At 26.6% G+C, this 23,234-nt stretch overlaps 3 protein-coding genes across 3 annotated transcripts; 2 read left to right on the top strand and 1 right to left on the bottom strand.

Annotated features, from left to right (window-relative positions):
* Window positions 1-8,752: 8,752 nt before the first annotated feature.
* On the bottom strand, window positions 8,753-9,973 carry LOC113552667. The gene is made up of 2 exons (XM_026955513.1): window positions 9,152-9,973; window positions 8,753-9,088 (listed from the first exon to the last, which is right to left on the bottom strand). The coding sequence occupies exons 1-2, from the start codon at window positions 9,971-9,973 to the stop codon at window positions 8,753-8,755; spliced, it is 1,158 nt and encodes a 385-aa protein (XP_026811314.1).
* A 408-nt stretch (window positions 9,974-10,381) lies between these two features.
* Window positions 10,382-13,925, top strand: LOC113552666. Its single transcript, XM_026955512.1, has 3 exons — window positions 10,382-11,100; window positions 11,175-11,744; window positions 12,323-13,925. The coding sequence occupies exons 1-3, from the start codon at window positions 10,872-10,874 to the stop codon at window positions 13,879-13,881; spliced, it is 2,358 nt and encodes a 785-aa protein (XP_026811313.1). The 5' UTR covers window positions 10,382-10,871; the 3' UTR covers window positions 13,882-13,925.
* A 341-nt stretch (window positions 13,926-14,266) lies between these two features.
* LOC113555095 (40S ribosomal protein S4) lies at window positions 14,267-21,616 on the top strand. The gene is made up of 6 exons (XM_026959425.1): window positions 14,267-14,423; window positions 14,829-15,087; window positions 17,716-17,813; window positions 17,879-18,050; window positions 18,122-18,251; window positions 21,424-21,616. The coding sequence occupies exons 1-6, from the start codon at window positions 14,421-14,423 to the stop codon at window positions 21,557-21,559; spliced, it is 798 nt and encodes a 265-aa protein (XP_026815226.1). The 5' UTR covers window positions 14,267-14,420; the 3' UTR covers window positions 21,560-21,616.
* Window positions 21,617-23,234: the final 1,618 nt, after the last annotated feature.

Consider the following 23,234-nt stretch of genomic DNA (forward strand, 5'->3'; position numbering starts at 1 on the left):
AATGAAAGAATTATTTTTGTAATAGATGATTTTACTCTAAAATTACTTTCTAAAAAAAGCATCAAAAATGATTTTACATGAATAGATTTATCTATGTTGTGAGTTGGTTCGAATTAACCTTACTTGACCTATGGCTAACTTTGTATTTTTTATAAGGATAAATACTATAAAAGAGTTAAAACCATTTTGAAATTACATTATATAAAATGTCAATTTAAATACTGGGTAAAAATGTCAAATCTTTATTTATTTTTGAATTTACCTTTTGAATTATAAATGTTTTGTTAATTTAGTCTAATTCTTAATATTATGTACTTGGAGTTTATTACTTTTGATACCTTTTAGTTTTTAGTAACAACTAAATCAAATTCTCTACCAAAACCCCCACTCTCTAGGACAAAGATTTAAACATTTTTATGCTTAAAAATGCAATGACAAATTAAAATTTAAAAAGGGAAAATTATAGGCAACTGTCAGTGGTGTAACCACTAACCAAGAGGAATGAGAAGGTACGGTCAGGGTCAGGGTGGGCCGCTGTGCTACTGTATATTTTTACAGTGGGCCTATACAAAATAACCTGACATGTATTGTATTGTTGAAATAAAATTTTTACAATATTTTTATTTGTATAGTATTTTTATAATACAGATCTAATCTAATCTACTCATTAACCATTAAAATAAAAGTTAGTCTATCGTATTTATGACAAATTTAAAGTTTAATATAATTATTTACATTAATTCATGAAAAATATTTACTGAAGTGTTTGATATTTACTAACTCAAAAAGTCAAAATACCTATGCACAGCCCAATTTTTCTACTACGGTACCGTAAATAATTATGGTTCCTTATTGTAAATTAGTATTTATAATAATTTTAATATAAATTCTAACGGTTAATTTTTTACAAAAGGTACCAAAAATATTGATTACATAGCTTTTTTTGCTGTTACACACTAGTTACCATAAAATAAGTTTTAAACATATATTTACGCTAATTTTCTGCAGTTTAATACAAAAATTAACATTTCTTTAAAAAGTATGTATGAATAATAAAATACAATTTAAATTATTCATTTTGATCTTATGAAATAATATACACATAGATTGTTACACAAAATTATGTATTAAGAAACCAAATTATTTATATACTAATATTGTACATAATATGGTAACTGGAGTGACACAACTTATTTTTTTTCCTAATTTAAATTAATAATGTAAATATATTGTTTTTTTTTTCTGGGCCCAGAACCATGGTACCCATTACTTACTGACCCCCTCCCCCTTTATGAAGCCATGTCAATGCACTATAAACTTAAAATATGTTTTTTAAACCTGAAAATGTCAAAATGTGCAGAAATATGCACTAAAAGTTTTTGAATATTTGATCATAAACATAAAATGTATTGTGTATTATAGTTAAATGCCTAAGTTTGTGATAAAGTTAACCAGAAAATGTATGCAAATGCATGAAAGTCCTGAGTCTAGTTGTTATAAGTTAGCAAAACCACATACAACATACTGTACTCTACAGGTAGGTACCAAACACCACTCTTCAATTCTTGTAAAAGATACTTTTAAAAAGTGTTCAAGTATAGATACATATACTTATTTTCAAAAGTATTTAAAATACTTAAATACGTATTTGAATACTTAGAAAAAAAGTATTTATAGATGCTTTCATTTAATTTTTTTGTCTAATGTGTATTTATTATAATCAGTGGTGTTCCCATTTATTTTTTTCAGAGTATACTATATCAGCAAATATAACATTTAATACAATAAGAATATTTTTCTTATGGTCTATAGGAGTTAAAGAGTAAAGAGCGTGTCAATAATATGGAAAAAAAAATTAAGAGTATACGGCGTATATGTAGTATACCCTATAGGAACACCCCTGATTATAATATTATATCATTCGTCTATGGTCTATTCCAGTAAAGGTATTTCCAATTTCATTAAGAAATCAATGGACTATACATCCAATTAAATGGATAGTTTATGGAATTTAGGCTTTTAAAAAATAAAACTATTACAATTTATCAATACACAATAATATAAACGCAATACCTATGGATATAACATAATTAATATTTACCATGTAAAATACCATATTCCTATATAATGCCAACCAGGCACGGCGCCAAGGTGGGGCTCTAGTCCCCCCATGAAATAGTTCAGCCCCCCCCCCCATTGAAAAATATGTGTGATATAATAAAGTCATAAAAAATTATAAATTGAGGAATAAATTATAATAATTGAATTAATAAAGTTTGAACAAATAACATCTATGGTCTTTTATTTATGGATCCCTTGTATTGTCTAATAAAGAAAACACTACAATTTCAATAAAATTTGTCATATTAGAAAAAAATCTTATTTTTTTTATTATTACCTTTATTGAGTAGTGAGTACTAATTACTGGATAAAAATAAACAAACAAATGTATCCCAAATCATTGCATTAAAGTTGAGTCAAACAAATTCATCTGTTCATTAGGTACTAAACACAATTACTTTAATTTATACTTATGAAATGTAAGTAAAAAACAATCATTCATTAAAAAAGATGTGTTGTGTATAATATTAAAGTAATAAAAAAATTGTCATTTTTGTACATCATTGTTAATATAGTTGTTGAAGGTCTATGATTTAAAATTTTCTTACATAAGGTACATATAAAATATTTAACATTTTTAACTATTCAAAAGTTTGTACTATATAGCTAATAGCTATATTATGTTGTGTCAATGCTGAGCATTAACGAGTTAAAAGTTAAAACATTGAGTTAATTAACTCTTTACATTTTTTTCAAATTAACTTTTAACTTAATAAGTTGTTCTTTTTTTTTATATTAACGTGTTAATTTCAAGTTAATTTTATTCAAAAGTATCTAAATTAAGTTAATTTTTGTCTGTAGAATAATGCAAGAATAATTCAAAATTGTAGGGTCTATTTTAGAAAAACACAGTTTTTGATAACTAATTAAAGATGTATCATTTTAAATTTTCCTGGTAATTTTCTTGAGCGTAAAGAAAAACTATCTAATTAACAAGATTATGTGTCTGGAATTTATCATTTTTGCAAATTAGAAAATTTAAACTTTAAACTAAGTTAAGTTACTTTTTTTAAAAAAAGTTAACTTTTAACTTAACGAGTTAAAAAAAAAATAGTTAACTTGCCCAGCCTTGTGTTACGTTATATGTACTAAAATATTTATATTTTATTTAAATAACCTCATTGATTGCTGAAAAACCTTAGCCCATGTAAAAAAAAGGTATTTGCCCCACTCTGCTCCAGTGCCACCCCCTGGAAAAAAATTCTAGTGCCGTGCTTGATGCCAACCAAAAAACCAGGCTTCAATTGACAGCGAGAGTTCGCATTCGCTATCCAGTTATGTTTGGAAATCTGTGTGTGCATAAAAGTCAGTTTCTTTAAAAACGAGCCGTTCACGCCAGCATATTTTTATTATTTTATCCGTAAATTAATATAGATATTTATTATTCATTGACTTAAATTTTTTTTCAGTGTCATTATTCTTAAAAATTGAATCATGGGCAAAATGTTCTTTTTTCCATATTTATTCAAGAACAAATGGGAAAATTGCACTGGGCTCACTCAAAATAAATATCATATAAATAATTTTATTTAGATCTTTTGGTGGGTTATAAAGTATAATGGCTTTTTTCCGAAAACGACAGCCTTAACGCTGAAATCAAATTTGACTTAAGACATTAAACTTAAAAACATTTAATATAAGTGTAATAATTAGAGCTAAAGGCTTCTAGGAGAATGCATGTTTGTCAATAATCATTAAAGTATAAATGTATAATAGATCTATGATGCGACGTATTTTAATTTTTATCGATTCAATAACTCAATTTATTGGACCAATATAGTCTTGTGCAACCGGTCACTTTTCAATTAAGCAGTGTTACCCAACCTGGGAGGTATGTAAACATTGCTGAGAAAGAGCAAGCAGTCATTAGGAAGTACAATTTTATTTATTAAATTATTTTTATTTTAAGCAGGGAAAAAATAAAAAAGGTGATCATTCTTTCAATTTATAAGAGGGAGACGCGAAATTTTTGAAAACTTAGTAGGAAAGAAGAGGTTGGGAACCAGCATAGGCGCAACTATTATAGGGTCAATTTTTTTTGGGGGAGGGGGGGTTAGAATTTTAAAAGTTACACAGACTTGCAGGGGCTTTGCTTCCGCAGTTCCGCACCACCATAACTAATAAACCGTATGACTACTAACTAACAAAACAATACACATTAAAATTCACATAATATTTAAATTTTTAACATTAAATTAACATTCATTTTCTGTCAGTTACAGAACATTTTCCAATTATTGTTTTTGTGTCTAAAGTATGTGTTATGCCCCTTTCTATATTTAATAAAGATAAATTAGAAAAACGTTCTTGCTTCATTGTGGTTCTCTGCCACGTTTTCAATCGCTGTATTGATGAAAACAAACGTTCACAGGTTACTGAGCAGTGAGCTAATAGGTATTGTAAAAGCAACCTGTAGCAATTTATATAAATTTGGGTATGTGTCTTCAGCACAAAATAGATCTATTCTGTGTCTTCAGTTACAACCTTTTTAATATTATCAATATCGAAAATTTCTTTAATTTTAACAAGGCAATTTTAAGCTACAAGCATCTTTGATTTCAAAATATCTACTGATATATTATTTTGTTTATGGAGTGTGCAACATTAATAATATCTGAAATAATAATAATATTTGGAAGGCTAAGACCCCCCAAGTCCCCACCTAATTGCGCCTATGGGAACCAGTAACCACTGAATTACAGTAATTTGTAATTGGTAATTGATTATTAAATATTGATGTACCTAATAAGTAATTGGTAATTGGTATAATGAATTTGAATTACATAGTGCACGTACACAGTGTACTGAGTGTTAATATTAAACTTATTGTTTGGGATAAAAGTGGACTAAATTAACTGAAGAATAATTCATTGCGGTAAACTAAATTAACTAACGTACAGTTAATTTGAACTATTTACTTTTTGATTTTTCTATAAAATACTATCTTTAATCATGGTAATTGGCAATCATGTAGCGAACTAATGAACTATTCTCTCAAACAAACTAAAATAACGTACCTATTATAAGTAATATATAACCATTGAAGTCATTGAATTATATATAATAACATATTACACATAGTTCAATCGTAGAACTTAGTATAATATTAGTGTTCAATATTTACGTAATAAATGTTCATATAAATAGTAAAAATAGATAGGTAAACTGTTACGTTTACATAATATTACACATTTACACAATTCTAGAATTTAAATGTGATTTCACTATTTAATATATTACCTATACAATTGATCACTTAAAAAGAACCTTTCTAGTTTCTTTCGTCACCAAACAATGATGTAGATAAATAAAATCTAAATTTTAATTGTTAATTATTATTGTTAAACTAATTTAGATTAATATGTATTGTTTACTACAATGATTTTATACTTTTAAGTTTATGATTTTATAAAATAAAACATATTTTATTTCATTTTTATACGAGTATTAATATTTCTTTTAATTTTAAATTTATTTTAATTCAAGTATTTGAAGTGTTTGTAAGATATGATAGATTATTACTATAGGTTTCTTTTAGTAAATATCTAAACTATAACATATAGCAATTAACACCAAATTGATTTTACTATGTAACATTTCAATCACAACAAATTTAAGAATTCAATATTAATAGGATAAAATGCCATACACATGTCACAATTTATTTAAAGCAGTAAATATTTCCTTTTGTCCAGCTTCTAGGGTACCTAGGTAATATTCAATATACAATTTACCTACTTTATATTAAAGTTGTAAATCAAAAATCAGCATAACTTTCAAATACCCACATAATATAAAACAAGCATATACGGTTTGGATACTTTTCTGGTTTTTTTTTGTTTTTTTTCTTACTTGTCTTAGTAATTTTATAATTAGCTCTTTTTACAATAAAACATATGCGCATTATTTAAAAATATTTTGGTTTAATCAATAGGTATCGTAAATATGAATCTACCACTAGAAATTAACCAGCATAATACATTTCTTGTCGTTATAAATAATTAAAATATTTAATTTAAAAATAAAATTTATAACGTAAATACAGAATATTAATATTATTTTAGTAATTTATTCTTAAATATAAATTTCCGCTGAATACGATGGTTTAATTATAAATTAAATATGGTTTTTAGTTTTTTAATTATAATTTTTTAAAGGTAATAAAGTCGAGTATGTCCCTATCTAATACATACGGGTTAATTACACTCCGAGCTACCCTCGGATTTGACCGCCACGCAGACTGGTGGAGAAATTAGTGTATTATGTTTTATTTTTATAGAACCAAATTTTGTGCAGGCGCCCCAAGATTTATAGATTATACACTATACAGGTTGCCTCATAGTTTCCTAAATATTTCGATCACCCTGCACCATTCCTTGTTTATTGACGTCATCCGAAGTATAAAATTTACGGCGGTGTATTAAAAGTGCATGTGAACGTATGTAATTTTATTTTCTTATGCTATTATTTTTTATTACACTTAACTGATTTACTGCTTATTATTAAATATCGATGTATTATTATTGAATAATGTATTTTATTACTTAATAATACACTATATGTGTAATTATTCATTATTTCTCGTTATTCCTTTGGACAGGTTTTAATGACACTCATATAATAATATATTTAACTATTTTTTTAAATTTTACAAATCGTATCTAGACATCCAGTTATAGTTACATGAAATAATAAGCAGTTATTAATCCTGTACTTAAATTTTTTTGTTGATCCAAAATTGTAATTTAACTATTTGAACTGAACTAAAAAGTTTGACTATTATTGTTATTACTTAATAAATAGAATATATACTATATAATGTGTGTATTTATTTTTGTTGATATTTAGACTAGGTACATTACAGATAAATCCAAAGCCGTATCTGAGGGGGGTCAACGAGGTTCGGACTCCACCCGGGTTAGGTTAGGTTAGGTTAAATTTTTAAAAGTAGGAATTTTTAACAGTGAATATAATTTATTGACTAAAAATTTTCGCCATTTATAATTTAAAATAATGTTGGCCACCGATAAAAAAGGCATGTATAAAAAGACAGATTTATTTCTGTATTAAAAAAATTATACCTAAAAATATTTTGAAAATTAAATTATATAAAGAAAATACCAAAATACGTCTTTTTAATTTTTAATAAAAAAATATTACATATTTTAAATCTCCTTAATATTATTAGTAGACTATTATACTAAATAAACTATATCGCTTGATAATTTTTTACTAATAAATGAAATAATTTTATACACAGAAAAAAACCTACAAAAACATTCAAGACAAATTATATACAGTTATAGTGGTGGCTTAACTCAACGGAAACTAGATGAATATTTGACAGCTATTGCTCACACAATAAAACTATTTTAATTATTTTTTTAACTTTTTTAAATTTTATTAATTGCATTACATTTGTAATGAATTTTTTGTAACATTGAAAACGTTATTCAATATACAAAAATAAATCCATGTCTTTTTAATGTTTTTGATTATTACGTTTTTGATCAAGGTTTTCAAAATATTCAATTTTAATTTTTTTTTTTCTAACAAAAGTTTTATTACAAACTAGTCCATACATTATTTAAAAATATTCATAATCTGATTTTTTAAGTGTGAATTTATTTTTTAGTGTTCAAACAAGAGCGACCTGAAACATATAAAAACATGTATAATTTTTTTATGATTATATATTGTTAAAAAAATTGCTACAATTTTTTTTCTATGTTTAACTACTTTACTTTATTAGAGAAAATAAAAGAATTATGTTACAAGAACGAAAATGTAAGTATTTTTTTTAATATTTAGGTTACCTATTAACTTCTTTAGGTTATCATATGTACTAAGATGTTTTTAAAAACATTATTTGAGTTCTAAGTAAAACGTATGGTAGGTTAAATGCTCAAAAACATTAAAAAAACCTTACTGTTCCATGTCACCCGAAACTCAATGTGATGACTTGGATCATCCACTTTTTATATTTTTTTTAACCAAGTTATGGTTAAATTTTTTTTTTTTTTATGAAAATATATTCATTTATACTGTGAGCCTATACTAGATTTTTTTCAAATTGAAAAAATAATATTGAAGCTATAGGAGCCTGGGAAAGTTAAAAATCGTGTTCATTTTACCCGTGCCATATACTTATATGGCAATAACGAAACAGCTTATACTTCGGGTGACGTCACGATAAGGCTTCTCCCACTCCCAAATTTCAAAAATGCGAAATGAGGCAACCTGTATATAATCTATAGACCTTGCAGGCGGCCAGATTGTCTTACCTATTCTCTAGTCTCCATGATTGTGGTATCGGGTTTGTTATCATTTTCAGGAGCGTCTAAACACAGGAATGCACCTTATGCACTCTGCGCATGCGCGTAATTTATTCACCACTATCATTGTTAAGCTGTTATCAATACATACCACATATTATATTTGAAAAGTTAATTATTTTGAATTTGTTTCCGTTTACTACATGTTGTATAAATAATATAATAATAACAATTTAAGTGTTAAAATAATTTACAGTTTGTCATTTCATTTTAGTTGTTAAAAAACATGTCAAATGTATAAAGTATAATAATAATATTTAAAGTGCTAAAAAAAAATCAAAAAACATCTATTAATTTTACTTCTTAAAATAAGAATGTTCAGTTTCGTCACAACTTAAAATATATTTTTTTTTTTTTAGTAGTATAGTATTGAGCTGTTCAGTTTCAACTCTCGTTGGTTTTATTAATTCGTTAGGTTTTTCCTGTTTTTTTTTTTTTGTAGAGAAGAATGTGTCTTGAGTTTTAAGTTTTTTATTTGGTGGTTCATTTACTATCTTACTAAAATCTTCATGTGTCTCGTCATTATTTGATGTTGCATCAATGAATGCTTCTAAAGAGTTTAATTGTTTTAATGCTTGTTTAAGATGTTCACTGTTTTTTATATTGTTTATTTTATTGGCTAGACTAATGGCCTTTTCTTTAAATTGTTCTTGCATATTTTCTGTTTTTTTTTTTTCAAGTGTCTTAATATGAACTTGTATTTCATCATCTTTGTTTGAAGTTGCATCAAAATTTATATTTTCTGTATCTGCTGCTGACAAAATAGCAATATCTTCAGAATTTTCTGTTGACATTGTCTTCAGAGCAACATAATGTATGTGCTTACATATCATAGACTTGATTTGGTAATCAGGACAAGAACATTGAAATGTGTGAACACACAACTTACAAATAGAACATATCATTGGACAACATACATCATCATTATTTTTTTTTATTTTATAAAACTGACTTGGTGTAAATTCACTTTCAACACTCCAGTTATTCTCACTATCCAGATTGATTGTAAGTTCAAGTAATGTACTTTTATTGTGTCTTTTTTTTATTTCCTGAATCCTTGTACTTGTTTTTCCCTTAGTTAATTTTATAATTCTTTCAACTTTTTTATCACGGGTATATCTTCTAATAGTTGTTATACTTTTATCTAACCGCCCAACTTTGCAACCATTTAAATAATGATATTTTATTGTTTTGTGCATAGATTCTAGATGCATATTACAATTTATACCTAGACCTTTTCGATGGCAATATGCCCACAAACCAACTCTATTGCCATACATGCGATCAAAATATATGCCAAAGTCTCTAGTGTCTGGATCATTCATTAGCTCAAGGTTAAATTCTTTTAAAGCATTATTAAATTCATTTTCATCACACATTGATTGAAGAACTTTTAGAGTTTTATATATAATTCCTTGTTTTTCTTTGCGTGTAGGTCCAGTTATCTTGCAAATGTTTTGTCTCCAAGCTCTATCTACATGCCATGAACATAATAAACGGTGAGGTACTGAGCCCATTGTATTTTGGTTACTTTATGTCGATTGTAGTTAAGTATTTACTATTAAGATAATGTAATTTATATAGATATTAGATAATATTGAATTTTTAAAATTGTAATATCAGTCTTGTAAAGTATTTGAATACACATATTTAAATACTATTTAGGAGGTATTTATACTTGAAAAATCAAATACTTTTATACAAATACTTTTGATAAACGAATTATTCGTCAGTTGTCACATATTTTTTATTTTGAAAATTATTATACTATTTGTCTATTTTATTTTTATTTTCCATTTATAAATATTGAAAACTCTTGTCTCCTATTGCTGGTTTATTGTTTATTTGTGAATGTGATTATTATAAAATATAAATATACTTACATACAACAAAATTTTTGGGAATGATATTTTTTTATCCTCTTATTTATATTTCATTAACAACCTACTACCTAATATTAAAATGAATGTAACATGACAATTTTAAATTAGTTATTACAACATTAATTTGGAAAGCTAACTAGTAGAAAAGTAAAAAATAAAGTATTTATATTTGTTCTTAAATATATTTTTTTTAAGTATTTGATATGTATTTTAAATGCTTTCTGAATGGATGTACTTGTATCTCGGTATCTATAATTAAATACAATTTTAAAAGTATCTATTACAAGACTGTGTATTGTTAATACTCAATAAAACATTTAGTAAATAGCCTTTTGGTAATAAATTTTGATAAAGTCTAGTTTATGACATGTTCAAATAGGTAATTGGGTAAAATGTAGATATAAATAAACATTATTAAAAGCCATCTCAGCATATTAGATAGTTATTGCTGTCAATGACAGATATAAAGTGTAATGATTTTTTGTTTTAACATAAAATTTGCATTTAATTATTTTAAATACAATAAAGAATAATGGAATTTAATTGTGATACTTGCAAAAGTCAATTTTCTACTAAGTTTACACTTACAAGGCATTTGAAAAATAAACATAATATAATAAATGAAGTAAAACAAAAATCATCTAAATGTATTACTTGTTCTAATTTAACATTTTCTAAAAAAGTATTATTAATTAATCATTTAAATGATCATCATGGAACATGTATTGAAAAAGAAATTATTAACTTTTCAAATGTCTCTGGTATGTATAATGGTTTAGTTAATAAAAATATGCTTTTAATCATTTTTAATAATATATAATTCATTAAAATCTAGAATTTAACAACTGGTTAAAAGAGTATGAATCAAAAAATAAATGTGAATATGTCCTTCAGACGGGGAAAAAAAAGTCAAAAGATGGCCATAGAAGTTACTATGAGTGTGGTCGAACAGGTGTTCATAAAGAAATTGATAGTATTAAAAGATCAATAAAATCACAAGGTAGTAAAAAAATTAATACCAACTGTACAAGTCACATAATATTATTTGAGCATTTAAATAAAAGTAGTTGTGATGTAATATTCTATAAATATCACTATGGCCACCAAGAAAGTGAACTTCAACATATTAGTTTACCAATTACTAAAAAGCATGAAATAGCAACTAAATTATCGCAAGGCGTGGCGATGGAAAGAATATTGGATGATTTCAGAGACAATATAGGGAGTAACTTAAAAAGAGAAGATCTTATTACACGAGCCGATTTGCACAATGTCAAACAAAAGTACAATATCACCATACAGGATGGTCAATTACACAAAAATGATGCTACAAGTGTTGATATTTGGGTAGAACAGATGAAACAAGAAGGAGAAAATAATCCAGTTATATATTACAAAAAACAAGGTTAATAATATAACAATAATTTATTTTAATATTTTAATAGGTATATAACATATATAATTTATATATTTTTAATTATAATAAAATATAAAGGTGATTTAATTATACAAAAATGATATGTATTAACCCCACATAAGAACAAAGTTGGGCAAGTTAGTCATTTTTTTTAACTAGTTGATGTTAAGTTACTTTAGTAAAAAAACTAACTTAGAACATAAGTTAGTTTCTGAAACTGTCCAAATTTTTAACTTAGTTAGAAGTTAGTTTGGCAAAAACAGTAACTTAAGTTAGATTTTTTTTAGATTAAAAAACTTTTGTGTTCAAATGTATTATTTTTCATTTAACCGTTCGCGAGTAATAGCTTTTCAAAGTTGGGCGGTTTTGATAAACATATGTTCAAGAAATTCAGAACAAATTCTCCATTAACCCCAGACCTAAAACAATAGTAACATTTAAAAGTGGCACTAATAATATATCAACTTAGATATGTATCTAACTTAACTTTAACTTTCTAACTAGTTAGTGCCCAGCTTTGCATAAGAAAACAATATTAAAGTAGTTTTTTTAACTTTTTATAATAGGTGAAGTAGATGGAAACAACATATTGGACATAAAAGACTTTTGCATTATATTAATGGACCTAAGCCAAATGCATATGTTAAAACAATTTGGAAATGGAAAAATAGTTTGTATTGATGGGACACATGGCCTTAATGCTTATGATTTTGAGTTAGTTACATTATTAGTAGTTGATGATTTTGGTTCTGGATTTCCATGTTGTTATATGTTCACAAATTTAAAGGACACAACAATTTACACAGTTATGTTTTCAACTATAAAAAGTAAAGTAGGTATAATAAGTCCAATTACTTTTATGACAGATATAGTTGAGACGTTTTATTCGGCTTGGGAAAATACAATGGGCTCAGTACCTCACCGTTTATTATGTTCATGGCATGTAGATAGAGCTTGGAGACAAAACATTTGCAAGATAACTGGACCTACACGCAAAGAAAAACAAGGAATTATATATAAAACTCTAAAAGTTCTTCAATCAATGTGTGATGAAAATGAATTTAATAATGCTTTAAAAGAATTTAACCTTGAGCTAATGAATGATCCAGACACTAGAGACTTTGGCATATATTTTGATCGCATGTATGGCAATAGAGTTGGTTTGTGGGCATATTGCCATCGAAAAGGTCTAGGTATAAATTGTAATATGCATCTAGAATCTATGCACAAAACAATAAAATATCATTATTTAAATGGTTGCAAAGTTGGGCGGTTAGATAAAAGTATAACAACTATTAGAAGATATACCCGTGATAAAAAAGTTGAAAGAATTATAAAATTAACTAAGGGAAAAACAAGTACAAGGATTCAGGAAATAAAAAAAAGACACAATAAAAGTACATTACTTGAACTTACAATCAATCTGGATAGTGAGAATAACTGGAGTGTTGAAAGTGAATTTACACCAAGTCAGTTTTATAAAATAAAAAAAAATAATGATGATGTATGTTGTCCAATGATATGTTCTATTTGTAAGTTGTGTGTTCACACATTTCAATGTTCTTGTCCTGATTACCAAATCAAGTCTATGATATGTAAGCACATACATTATGTTGCTCTGAAGACAATGTCAACAGAAAATTCTGAAGATATTGCTATTTTGTCAGCAGCAGATACAGAAAATATAAATTTTGATGCAACTTCAAACAAAGATGATGAAATACAAGTTCATATTAAGACACTTGAAAAAAAAAAAACAGAAAATATGCAAGAACAATTTAAAGAAAAGGCCATTAGTCTAGCCAATAAAATAAACAATATAAAAAACAGTGAACATCTTAAACAAGCATTAAAACAATTAAACTCTTTAGAAGCATTCATTGATGCAACATCAAATAATGACGAGACACATGAAGATTTTAGTAAGATAGTAAATGAACCACCAAATAAAAAACTTAAAACTCAAGACACATTCTTCTCTACAAAAAAAAAAAAACAGGAAAAACCTAACGAATTAATAAAACCAACGAGAGTTGAAACTGAACAGCTCAATACTATACTACTAAAAAAAAAAAAATATATTTTAAGTTGTGACGAAACTGAACATTCTTATTTTAAGAAGTAAAATTAATAGATGTTTTTTGATTTTTTTTTAGCACTTTAAATATTATTATTATACTTTATACATTTGACATGTTTTTTAACAACTAAAATGAAATGACAAACTGTAAATTATTTTAACACTTAAATTGTTATTATTATATTATTTATACAACATGTAGTAAACGGAAACAAATTCAAAATAATTAACTTTTCAAATATAATATGTGGTATGTATTGATAACAGCTTAACAATGATAGTGGTGAATAAATTACGCGCATGCGCAGAGTGCATAAGGTGCATTCCTGTGTTTAGACGCTCCTTCATTTTCGGTCCAGATCCTTATCATTTTTCGGACAAGTGCTTATCACTCGTTCTAGTAATACACTAAGTCAAGGATATCTGACTATTGTTCAAAGCATATCCTCCCTGGAGTGTGAATTTGTTTATAAAAATCTAACCTACAAAATTAAACTTGAAACCACTATCTTTCTGAGTGTTGGTGTTCTGTTGAAATGTTCTTCTAGTTTTCGCGTCTGGTACAGTAACATTTATCCGTCAAAATGGTAAGTTTTTAATTTTTATCCATCTTAATCCGAGAATCCATTTTCCTACATGCGAAAACGTTTACACCAATAATTTCTTACCAGATTTCTTTGTAATATATTATATATATATTTTACATATAATATTGTACTGATTGAAACTTGACTGTGTATTCGATCTTCGTAACAATTTTTTTTTCGTCCGTCAATCTGAATCTGACAACACTTACTCCGTTATAGTATTAATATATTTATAATTATTATTCACACTGCAATCCCGATTCTGACAATCGTCTATTGAAAAACGTCTAGATTATGAACCTCAATCGATATCCCCTGTGTATACTACACAGATTATTTGGTTACTTGAAATATATTTTATAAGTAATGCATCTATGAATCTTATACATCATTAACTGTTCGTAGGCCAGAGGTCCGAAGAAACATTTGAAGCGTTTAAACGCACCTAAAGCATGGATGTTGGATAAATTAGGAGGTGTCTTTGCTCCTCGTCCAAGCACCGGTCCACACAAACTTCGGGAGTCGCTACCATTGTTGATTTTTTTGCGTAATCGTCTGAAGTATGCACTTACTGGGGCTGAAGTCACCAAGATTGTCATGCAAAGATTAATCAAAGTTGATGGCAAAGTTCGTACTGATCCTAATTATCCAGCTGGTTTCATGGGTAAGTAATTTTATTCTACAATATAAAATAGCTTTAATACAATGCATTTAATTTGTATACTACTTATTTGATTATTGACTATTGTCCTATAATATGTATGAAGATCTGTTTGAAGCTTCTAATATATCATCAGATCTAAAATTTTTTTTTCTATGCCTTAAAAAATATTTATTATTAGTCCAATACCATGAAAAATATTCACATTTATAAATAAATATGATTATGACAGCACACAATTATACATAGAAAAGATATAAGGATCAACAAGGTGTAAATGCTGATGAGTAATGGTTGTATGACAGTCGATGTGTTGTAGTTGGTAGTCAATTCCATTCTCAAAATTTTTAACAATCGTAACTTTAAATTATTGTCACCCTAAAAAACAAGTTATGGTTCATTCTCTTATCTTAAAGCAGTACTTATTAGTCATCACCCTGACACTAACTCGTATTTAATTTAATTACTATTCTATCAACCTTTTGTCAACAGTCAATTAAAAATTTCAATACTTATATTTCTCTGTATCTATGATATCTTAAAGTATGTGGTTAGTCTAGTTTGTAGTCTAGGTACTTTCCTGTTATAAGATACGATAGCTATTTTTGTGGCTACCACCCTAGAATACCTCCGTTATCGTGACTACTACAATTATCTAAATGATATCCATGTGTTGTGTTCAAGCATCTCAATTTACAATTATTATATCGAGCCCCAGTATTATATGTTTGTCCTGGCCTTTTTTAAGAATTACAAATAAATTTCAACAGGCCTTTTAAATAACCAGGCCCCTGTACTTAAGGTCCATCAGCCCCCCTTTGTGGGGGCCCTGATTATATCTATTATTACCTATATTGTTGTTGTAATCTGATGTTTCTCAGGTGAAGGAAAGTAGACTGTTTTGCAGTAATTTCACAGTAGTTTAGTCTATTAAAAGTTATGGTGTTTATTTAAATAATTTTGACATGGATGTGTGGTTTCTACCTAACCGTACGCCAAGTGTGGCTGTAGCACCTGTGGCGTGCGCCATGTAAAATATATTACAAATGACTACTGGGTTTTTAAATTTTTTTTTTTCTAACATAAAATTTGAATGTGGCCATTTTTACGGGTACAATACCTACAAATTAAAGCTGTGTTTCTCAAACTGGTACGTGTAACTTTTGGGGGCACTCAAAATTTTTTTATATATATTTTAGTTAAGTAACTAAGAAGTGGTACCCAAAAAAATTTATTGATAAAAAGGGGTACAGTGTTTATAAAAGTTTGAGAATCCCCCTGCATTAAAGAATTAAATATGATTAAATTGCGTTAAATTGTTAAGAGGATGTAGTACCCGCATGTGTTGTTTCCATCTTACGTACGTACAAGATAAATTTTCATACATCAGTTTTAATATTGTGCTGTTAGTTTTGATATTAGAGTGAACTGACCTATTATACAATTTAAACTTAAAAGTAAAATTAATATCCAGGGCCCCACATAACCTTTTATTGATATAATTTTCTTAAGTAAGTTATGATCTTTTTGAAATTGCACGTATTAAAATATCATAATTAACTTAAAAATAATAATAATAATAAAAGGCTACATGGAGCCCTAGATAATACCTATAAATAATCTTACTTTTAAATTTTATAATAGGTCAGTTAACTCTAATATCAAAACTAACAGCACAATATTGAAACTGATAGATAGATGAAAATTTACTATGTTGTATGTGTATAAGACGGAGACAACACAACCGGGTACTACATCCTCTTAATATAAATAAAATTAATATAACCTGCTGTTACAATAGGAAAGTATACAAATTTTGGTGGTCTTAGATAATAGAGGTAGTCGCGATAATAACTGTAGTCTTATATAACAGGAAAGTATTGTTATCTATTTATGAAGAATGAGTAAGACTGTTTATAATATTTTATATTGTGTTTTATTATCCTTGAATTATGTTGGTACAGTTGTTCCTTGATAGATTGGCACGGTGGCCAATCAGTAGGTGTAACTCAATCTAGTTGCGGCGTTTTATCCCACAAAGTTATTTATTATAAACTCATAAAAATGTACTCAAAGATAAATGTGCTTAAAAGAAGTAGTTTTGATATCAGTTTTAAAAGTTTTCAGTTTAGTGACAGTTTGGTTTGTTGATATATTCGGTAATAATATCTAAATACAGAGAACCCCTGGTTTACCATTATTTCACTGATATCAATCTAACGAAAAATAAATATCATTGGCTTATCGTTATATTGTATGTAATTGTAATTTAAGTGCATGCATATCTTTCAAACTGTATTTGCTTATTTAAAAGAGTTAGGTATTTTCTGCATTACTGTTCAATTTTTTTACCTGCAACTATGAAATATTAGTTGTTAACTTTGCTACTGTTGATTTTAAACAATTTTGTAATTTACTATTGTTGAAAAGTTGTGTAATGCTATATAGAAATATTGTAGTATAACAAAATGTCACCCAGTAGCAGAGGAATGTAGAAGTACCATTCATCCTTATTTTACATTTCTATTTGGATAATAACTATTATTACTTAAAGGACATTATACACTATAAAATGTGTTGTCTCTGTATTGCAAATGATTAATTTAATTTAAAATAAAATGTTTCTTATAGATGTTATATCAATTCAAAAGACCAGTGAGCACTTTAGATTGATTTATGATGTGAAAGGTCGTTTTACCATTCACAGAATTACTCCTGAAGAAGCAAAAGTAATTATATAACTTGAAAGTTATAGGTATAATAAACTTAATTCAATTTTTTTATTATATTGTAGTATAAGCTGTGTAAAGTAAAGAGGGTACAAACTGGACCCAAAGGTGTGCCATTCTTAACAACTCATGATGGGCGTACTATCCGTTATCCTGACCCCAACATCAAGGTTAATGATACTATTAGATACGACATTGCATCATCTAAAATCTTGGATCATATTCGTTTTGAAACTGGTAATTTATATGTTTATTATTTTAGTAAATTATATTAAATGTTTTAGTAACTTGATGTTTTTAAATGTTAGGAAACTTGTGCATGATTACTGGAGGTCGTAACTTGGGGCGTGTTGGTATTGTTACCAACAGGGAAAGGCATCCAGGATCTTTTGATATTGTTCACATTAAGGATGCAAATGAACATATTTTTGCTACTCGGTAAGTTTTTTATTTATCTCGTTAAAAATATAATTCAAATTGTAATATTATTATAAACTAATGTATCTACTTATTTTTGTTAGGTTTTATATTGCTAAAGAGTGATATTTGGATATTATATATGGTTCTTATTTTAGTATGCAATTATTATATGTGCCAAATTTTGTTTGTATACTGACTTCATTGAGGGTTGGTTTACATACCAATATATGGCAAGCAGTATGTCTTTATCTTTATTAACACTTTTAACAGTAGCAATAATAACTAGATAAAATTCAGTTTTTAATAAAATAAGTAAATCAAATTTATATAATATACATTTATTATAAAATTATTAAAGTGGAATTAACTCAATATGTTATCCATAAATATTTAAATTTATAACTAATATTAATAATATTTATCTAAAAAAATAAATGGTTATATATATTATCAAATTGATTATCACCAGGGCTTGGATTTTATTACACTAAAAGTAAATGAAATAAGCGCTATAATATGCCCTAAAACATGAAAAATAGCAAAAATAAAAATGTATTCTGTTCATAATTAAAAAGATAGATACGAGCCATAATATAGCTGATAAGGAGTCTTAATTACTGTTCGATAGGCCAATACGCTAGGCTATTTAAAAATAGACTTAAATATGAACAAAAATGTATGTCAATTATTTTCATATGTATTAAAAAAAAAAAAATTTAAATGACAACATTTTTATAATTTTCATACTACATAATATAAACTAGATTCATGAAAATACAATATAAAACATTATATTATGCAAATTAGCAAAAATAGCACTAAAAAACCTAAAATATGCAAAAAACTAGCATTTTAAAATTTCATATTTAGAATTCCTGGTGCATAAAACAAATTTATAGCTCACTGCTATTTTTATCTATATTCTATAATAATTAGCAAATGCTATAGAATTTGAGCCCTGATTATCATTAACTAATACTAACTTTTTTGAGAACATCTTTTACCTTAAGAGTAACTTTGCTCTTAAATATCTTGATAAGATGCAATAAAAAAATACTTAAATGTGTGTTAAAGATGATAATTCACTATATATGCTGGGGTTCCCAACCTTATTTTGGAAATGTATAAATCCAAAATAGACAACTAATATATTATTTTTAAAACATAAATTAACTAGGTCGGGCAATAGATTAGAAACCCTTGTTATACTACAATCATTTTAAGAACTGTAACAGAACTCTGTTTTGACATATTTTTGTTGGCTACAAGTCCGTGTATGAACACCTGTTGACATTTAATATTTGCATAGGGTGCCTCCGGATTTTTAGAAAATGATTAAGGGAGCCGTGAGTCAAAAAAGGTTGGGAACCTCGGGGTTATATAGTAAACAGATAAACCATTCTACAAGGAATCTGGTGAGGATTTATCCATTGTAATATCTCTTGATATAATGGAGATATCATAACTAAGTTTTTTTTTTTTTAAGCCACTCGGGGAAAAAGACAATGAGTATTTCTTATTTTAATTTTATGTTTTAATAAAAAAAAATTAAAAAATCGCCATTTTTTAAAGTTTATTTTTCTGAGCATTTTGATGAAGTTTCTCAACATATTAATTCATTAGCATCGCAAATTTTAATACTTTTTTAGTTTTGAGAATTTTTTTGTATAATTATATAGGTACAAGCATGCGGGCCACATGTTTGATAACACTGGTACTTATATAGTTATTTGATATTAAATAATTATAAATTTTCTTAAAACTAGAAAATAATATTAAAAATCATGAGAATAACAAAAAATAAATGTTAAAATATAAATTTTTTTAGAAATATAAACTATTTAATGGTTATTTTCAATTTTAAAATAATTGAATAAAATTATTTTTTTTTAACTTTTTTACTTTAACATTAAATTAAACTAAAATATATAATACATTTTATTTTTGTCCCCACTAGTCTTTTGAAAAAAAAAACATTTAAAACATCTTCATTATTTCAAGAGATACACAGTGGGTTTAATGGCTTATGAACACACTGTATACCTAAGATTAGTGATGAAATGCTGTAGAATTCAGCTATTGATAGGGGAGGAGTATATTTCCCTGGAATATAGTTTGGTTTGTGAGTGGGTAGTGATAGTCAATTATTGTATGAATATAATTTTAGTTGTTGGAAATGAAAATCCCTGTACTAGGGATGGCAAACCTTTTTGGGGTCAAGTGTCAAATTTTCTTAATCAAGGTTTTGAAAATTTTTTAATAAATAAAGTTACTGATTTATTATATATTATTAAATAAGCACACATTTTTTTTTTTGTAATTATAATTTTTAAAATGTATATAATTTGTTTCTTTGAATTTCTTATAATAGTTATAATCAAAACTTCATAAATAGCATAATTTTTAATAATTTCAATTTTTTCATGTGCCATAGGTTTTTTTTCACTAATGTCCTACACCAATGGTGGCCAAACTATGGCCCGCGGCCAACTTCGGCCCGCAATCATTTTATATCTGGCCCACGAAAGAACTATAATAATTTATATTTACGTATAAAAAAAATAATTAAAATTTACCTAAAAAAAAAAAGGTCTGCGGTAAAAAAAGTTTTTTTATGGCCAGAGGTAAAAAAAGTTTGGCCACCACTGCTCTATACTATAGCTTATCTGTTTACAATATAATTAATGATTATGCTAACAAATATTTAGCTTATATTTTAAAAAGATTAACACGATAGACATTTTTTTGTAACTAGAAACTAAAGCTGACAATTAAAACTGATTTAGTTGATGAGTGTTGTCAGACTAAAACTGGATAAAAATTGGTTGCTGCTAAAGTTAGCTCATATTAGTATACAGAGTATAGTTGTTATTTAATTTTAACATGATAGAACCAACAGCTATTAAAATCCCTTTGTTCACTGTAAAATATTTCAGTTTAACATCAACAGTTTGTTAAAAGCTCAGCATGATGTAACCTCTTAGCATCATTTAAAATCTGTATTAAGACATGTTCTTTGATCTTTTGAATCTATGATTCTTTTGATTATTGTCACTTCTATTATATTCTATGTTTTGAATTACATGTTTATAAGATTTCTTGTGGTGTCTACTCTTAAATTTATTAAGCTAGTTTTATTGTTATAAATAAACTTATTATGCTTAAAAATTTATTTATTTATGTTTTTTAGAATGAACAATGTTTTTATAATTGGAAAAGGTCAAAAGAACTACATTTCTCTGCCAAGAAGCAAGGGAGTGAAATTGACTATTGCTGAAGAACGTGACAAGCGTTTGGCTGCAAAGACCAAGTCAAGCAGACGTTGAAAGCTTGTTTTTGCATTTTCATGTGGTTTAAATAAATGACTTTAAAATACAAATATGTATTTTGTTTGTTTTTGATTGATCCTAAATTATACGTAACAATTATTTTGGATCTGTAAATGGTCTTTATTGGTATGTTTTATTATAACATTATTTTTCAGATTGTGACATAGTGAATATTTTTATTTATCCAACAATAATGGGTACTTAAACTCGTTTAAATTTTTACACTGTCTAGACAAGTACTATTGATCAATTAAATTATTAACCAGATAATAATCATAACATTTTACAAAGGTAGGATTATAAGCACTCTGTTGTACAGTAGGTGTATTTTGGTCCCCTGTTATGTATGTCAAATTTGAATTAAATAATTAAAAAAACTATTTTGAATAGATTGGTCTAAGTATCACTTAGTATATTTCATGATATGTTATTTATTTTTAATACAGCTATTTAAGTCTTATTTTATTAATTTTGCGAAAATATTTGATTTATTATTTAGGTATTCAATTATCATAATTTTATTAAATAATATATTTATAGTTGACCAACTTAAATAACTTAAAATTTAATAACATATTTCTGCAAATATCGCAAAACAGTAAAAATAGGTTCATAATAAAAATGGATAATATCTTAATAAATCAAAAATGCCATAAGTAAAATTCATAATATAATATAAAGGTCTTTGAATGTTTTTAAATTTTAACAAAATAATTAACATAGTCTTATATCGTTTAAATAAGTAATATTGTCCGAGTTTATACGTTATATCTATAAAAAATAATTGCATATAAAAATATGAAATAAAATGTTATGTATAAATATATGTTTATTTTGGCTTTCCTACACCCCGCTTGGTGAAGATTTCTGTGGACATCCTTGGTTACAATCAAATATAGGTACTTATCTAATACCGTAATCTATAACAAGAACGTGAAGATAGAGCTATTGTTCTCGCCTTCAAATAGTTCAATTAATCTTCATCCCAGAGCCCGAGCTATAATCATACTATTCAAATTCATCTGAAAAATGGCCAATATCTAGCAAAGATATAAAACAATAATTTATCTAATATTTTCCAATGACTTGCTTCCATGAATCAGGGGTGGCTCCAGAAATTCATCGAGGGGGGGGTGGATACTTTTAATGTATTAAATTCCCGTTATAGCGGAAGTCGCCTGCCGAAAAGCAGGGCTTTATAAAGAGCTTATTCGAATTTTTGTTATAACGAAAAACAAATTCGGTCCCCTGGAGTTCGTTGTAACGGGATTTGACTGTTTATCCATCAGATACTATTCATACCTTAATATTTACTTATTAAATATTAATATTCACCAATTAGAATTTATACTTACAAACTGGTATCAATGACGACATTTTTATACTTTTATAAATTTATAAAATTTAAATATAATAAGCTCAAGGAGGGGGGTCTTTACCTTTTTACCCTTCCCTTGGATCCGCTACTGCCAAGAATAGGTATTAAATAAAAAAAATGCCTAGGTGGCTAGTTACTTATTAACTATTTGTACATAATAACAGATTTATAATATTACAAGTGATTGAGCATGACTAAATTTAAATATTGTCTCGTTAAAAACAATCTAAATTGTATATTGTATTAAACAACTTTGTTATACACTTATATTTCAATACTAAAAATATATCACAA

Source organism: Rhopalosiphum maidis, chromosome 2, assembly GCF_003676215.2.
Source record: "Rhopalosiphum maidis isolate BTI-1 chromosome 2, ASM367621v3, whole genome shotgun sequence".
In the NCBI taxonomy this organism is placed as follows: domain Eukaryota; kingdom Metazoa; phylum Arthropoda; class Insecta; order Hemiptera; family Aphididae; genus Rhopalosiphum; species Rhopalosiphum maidis.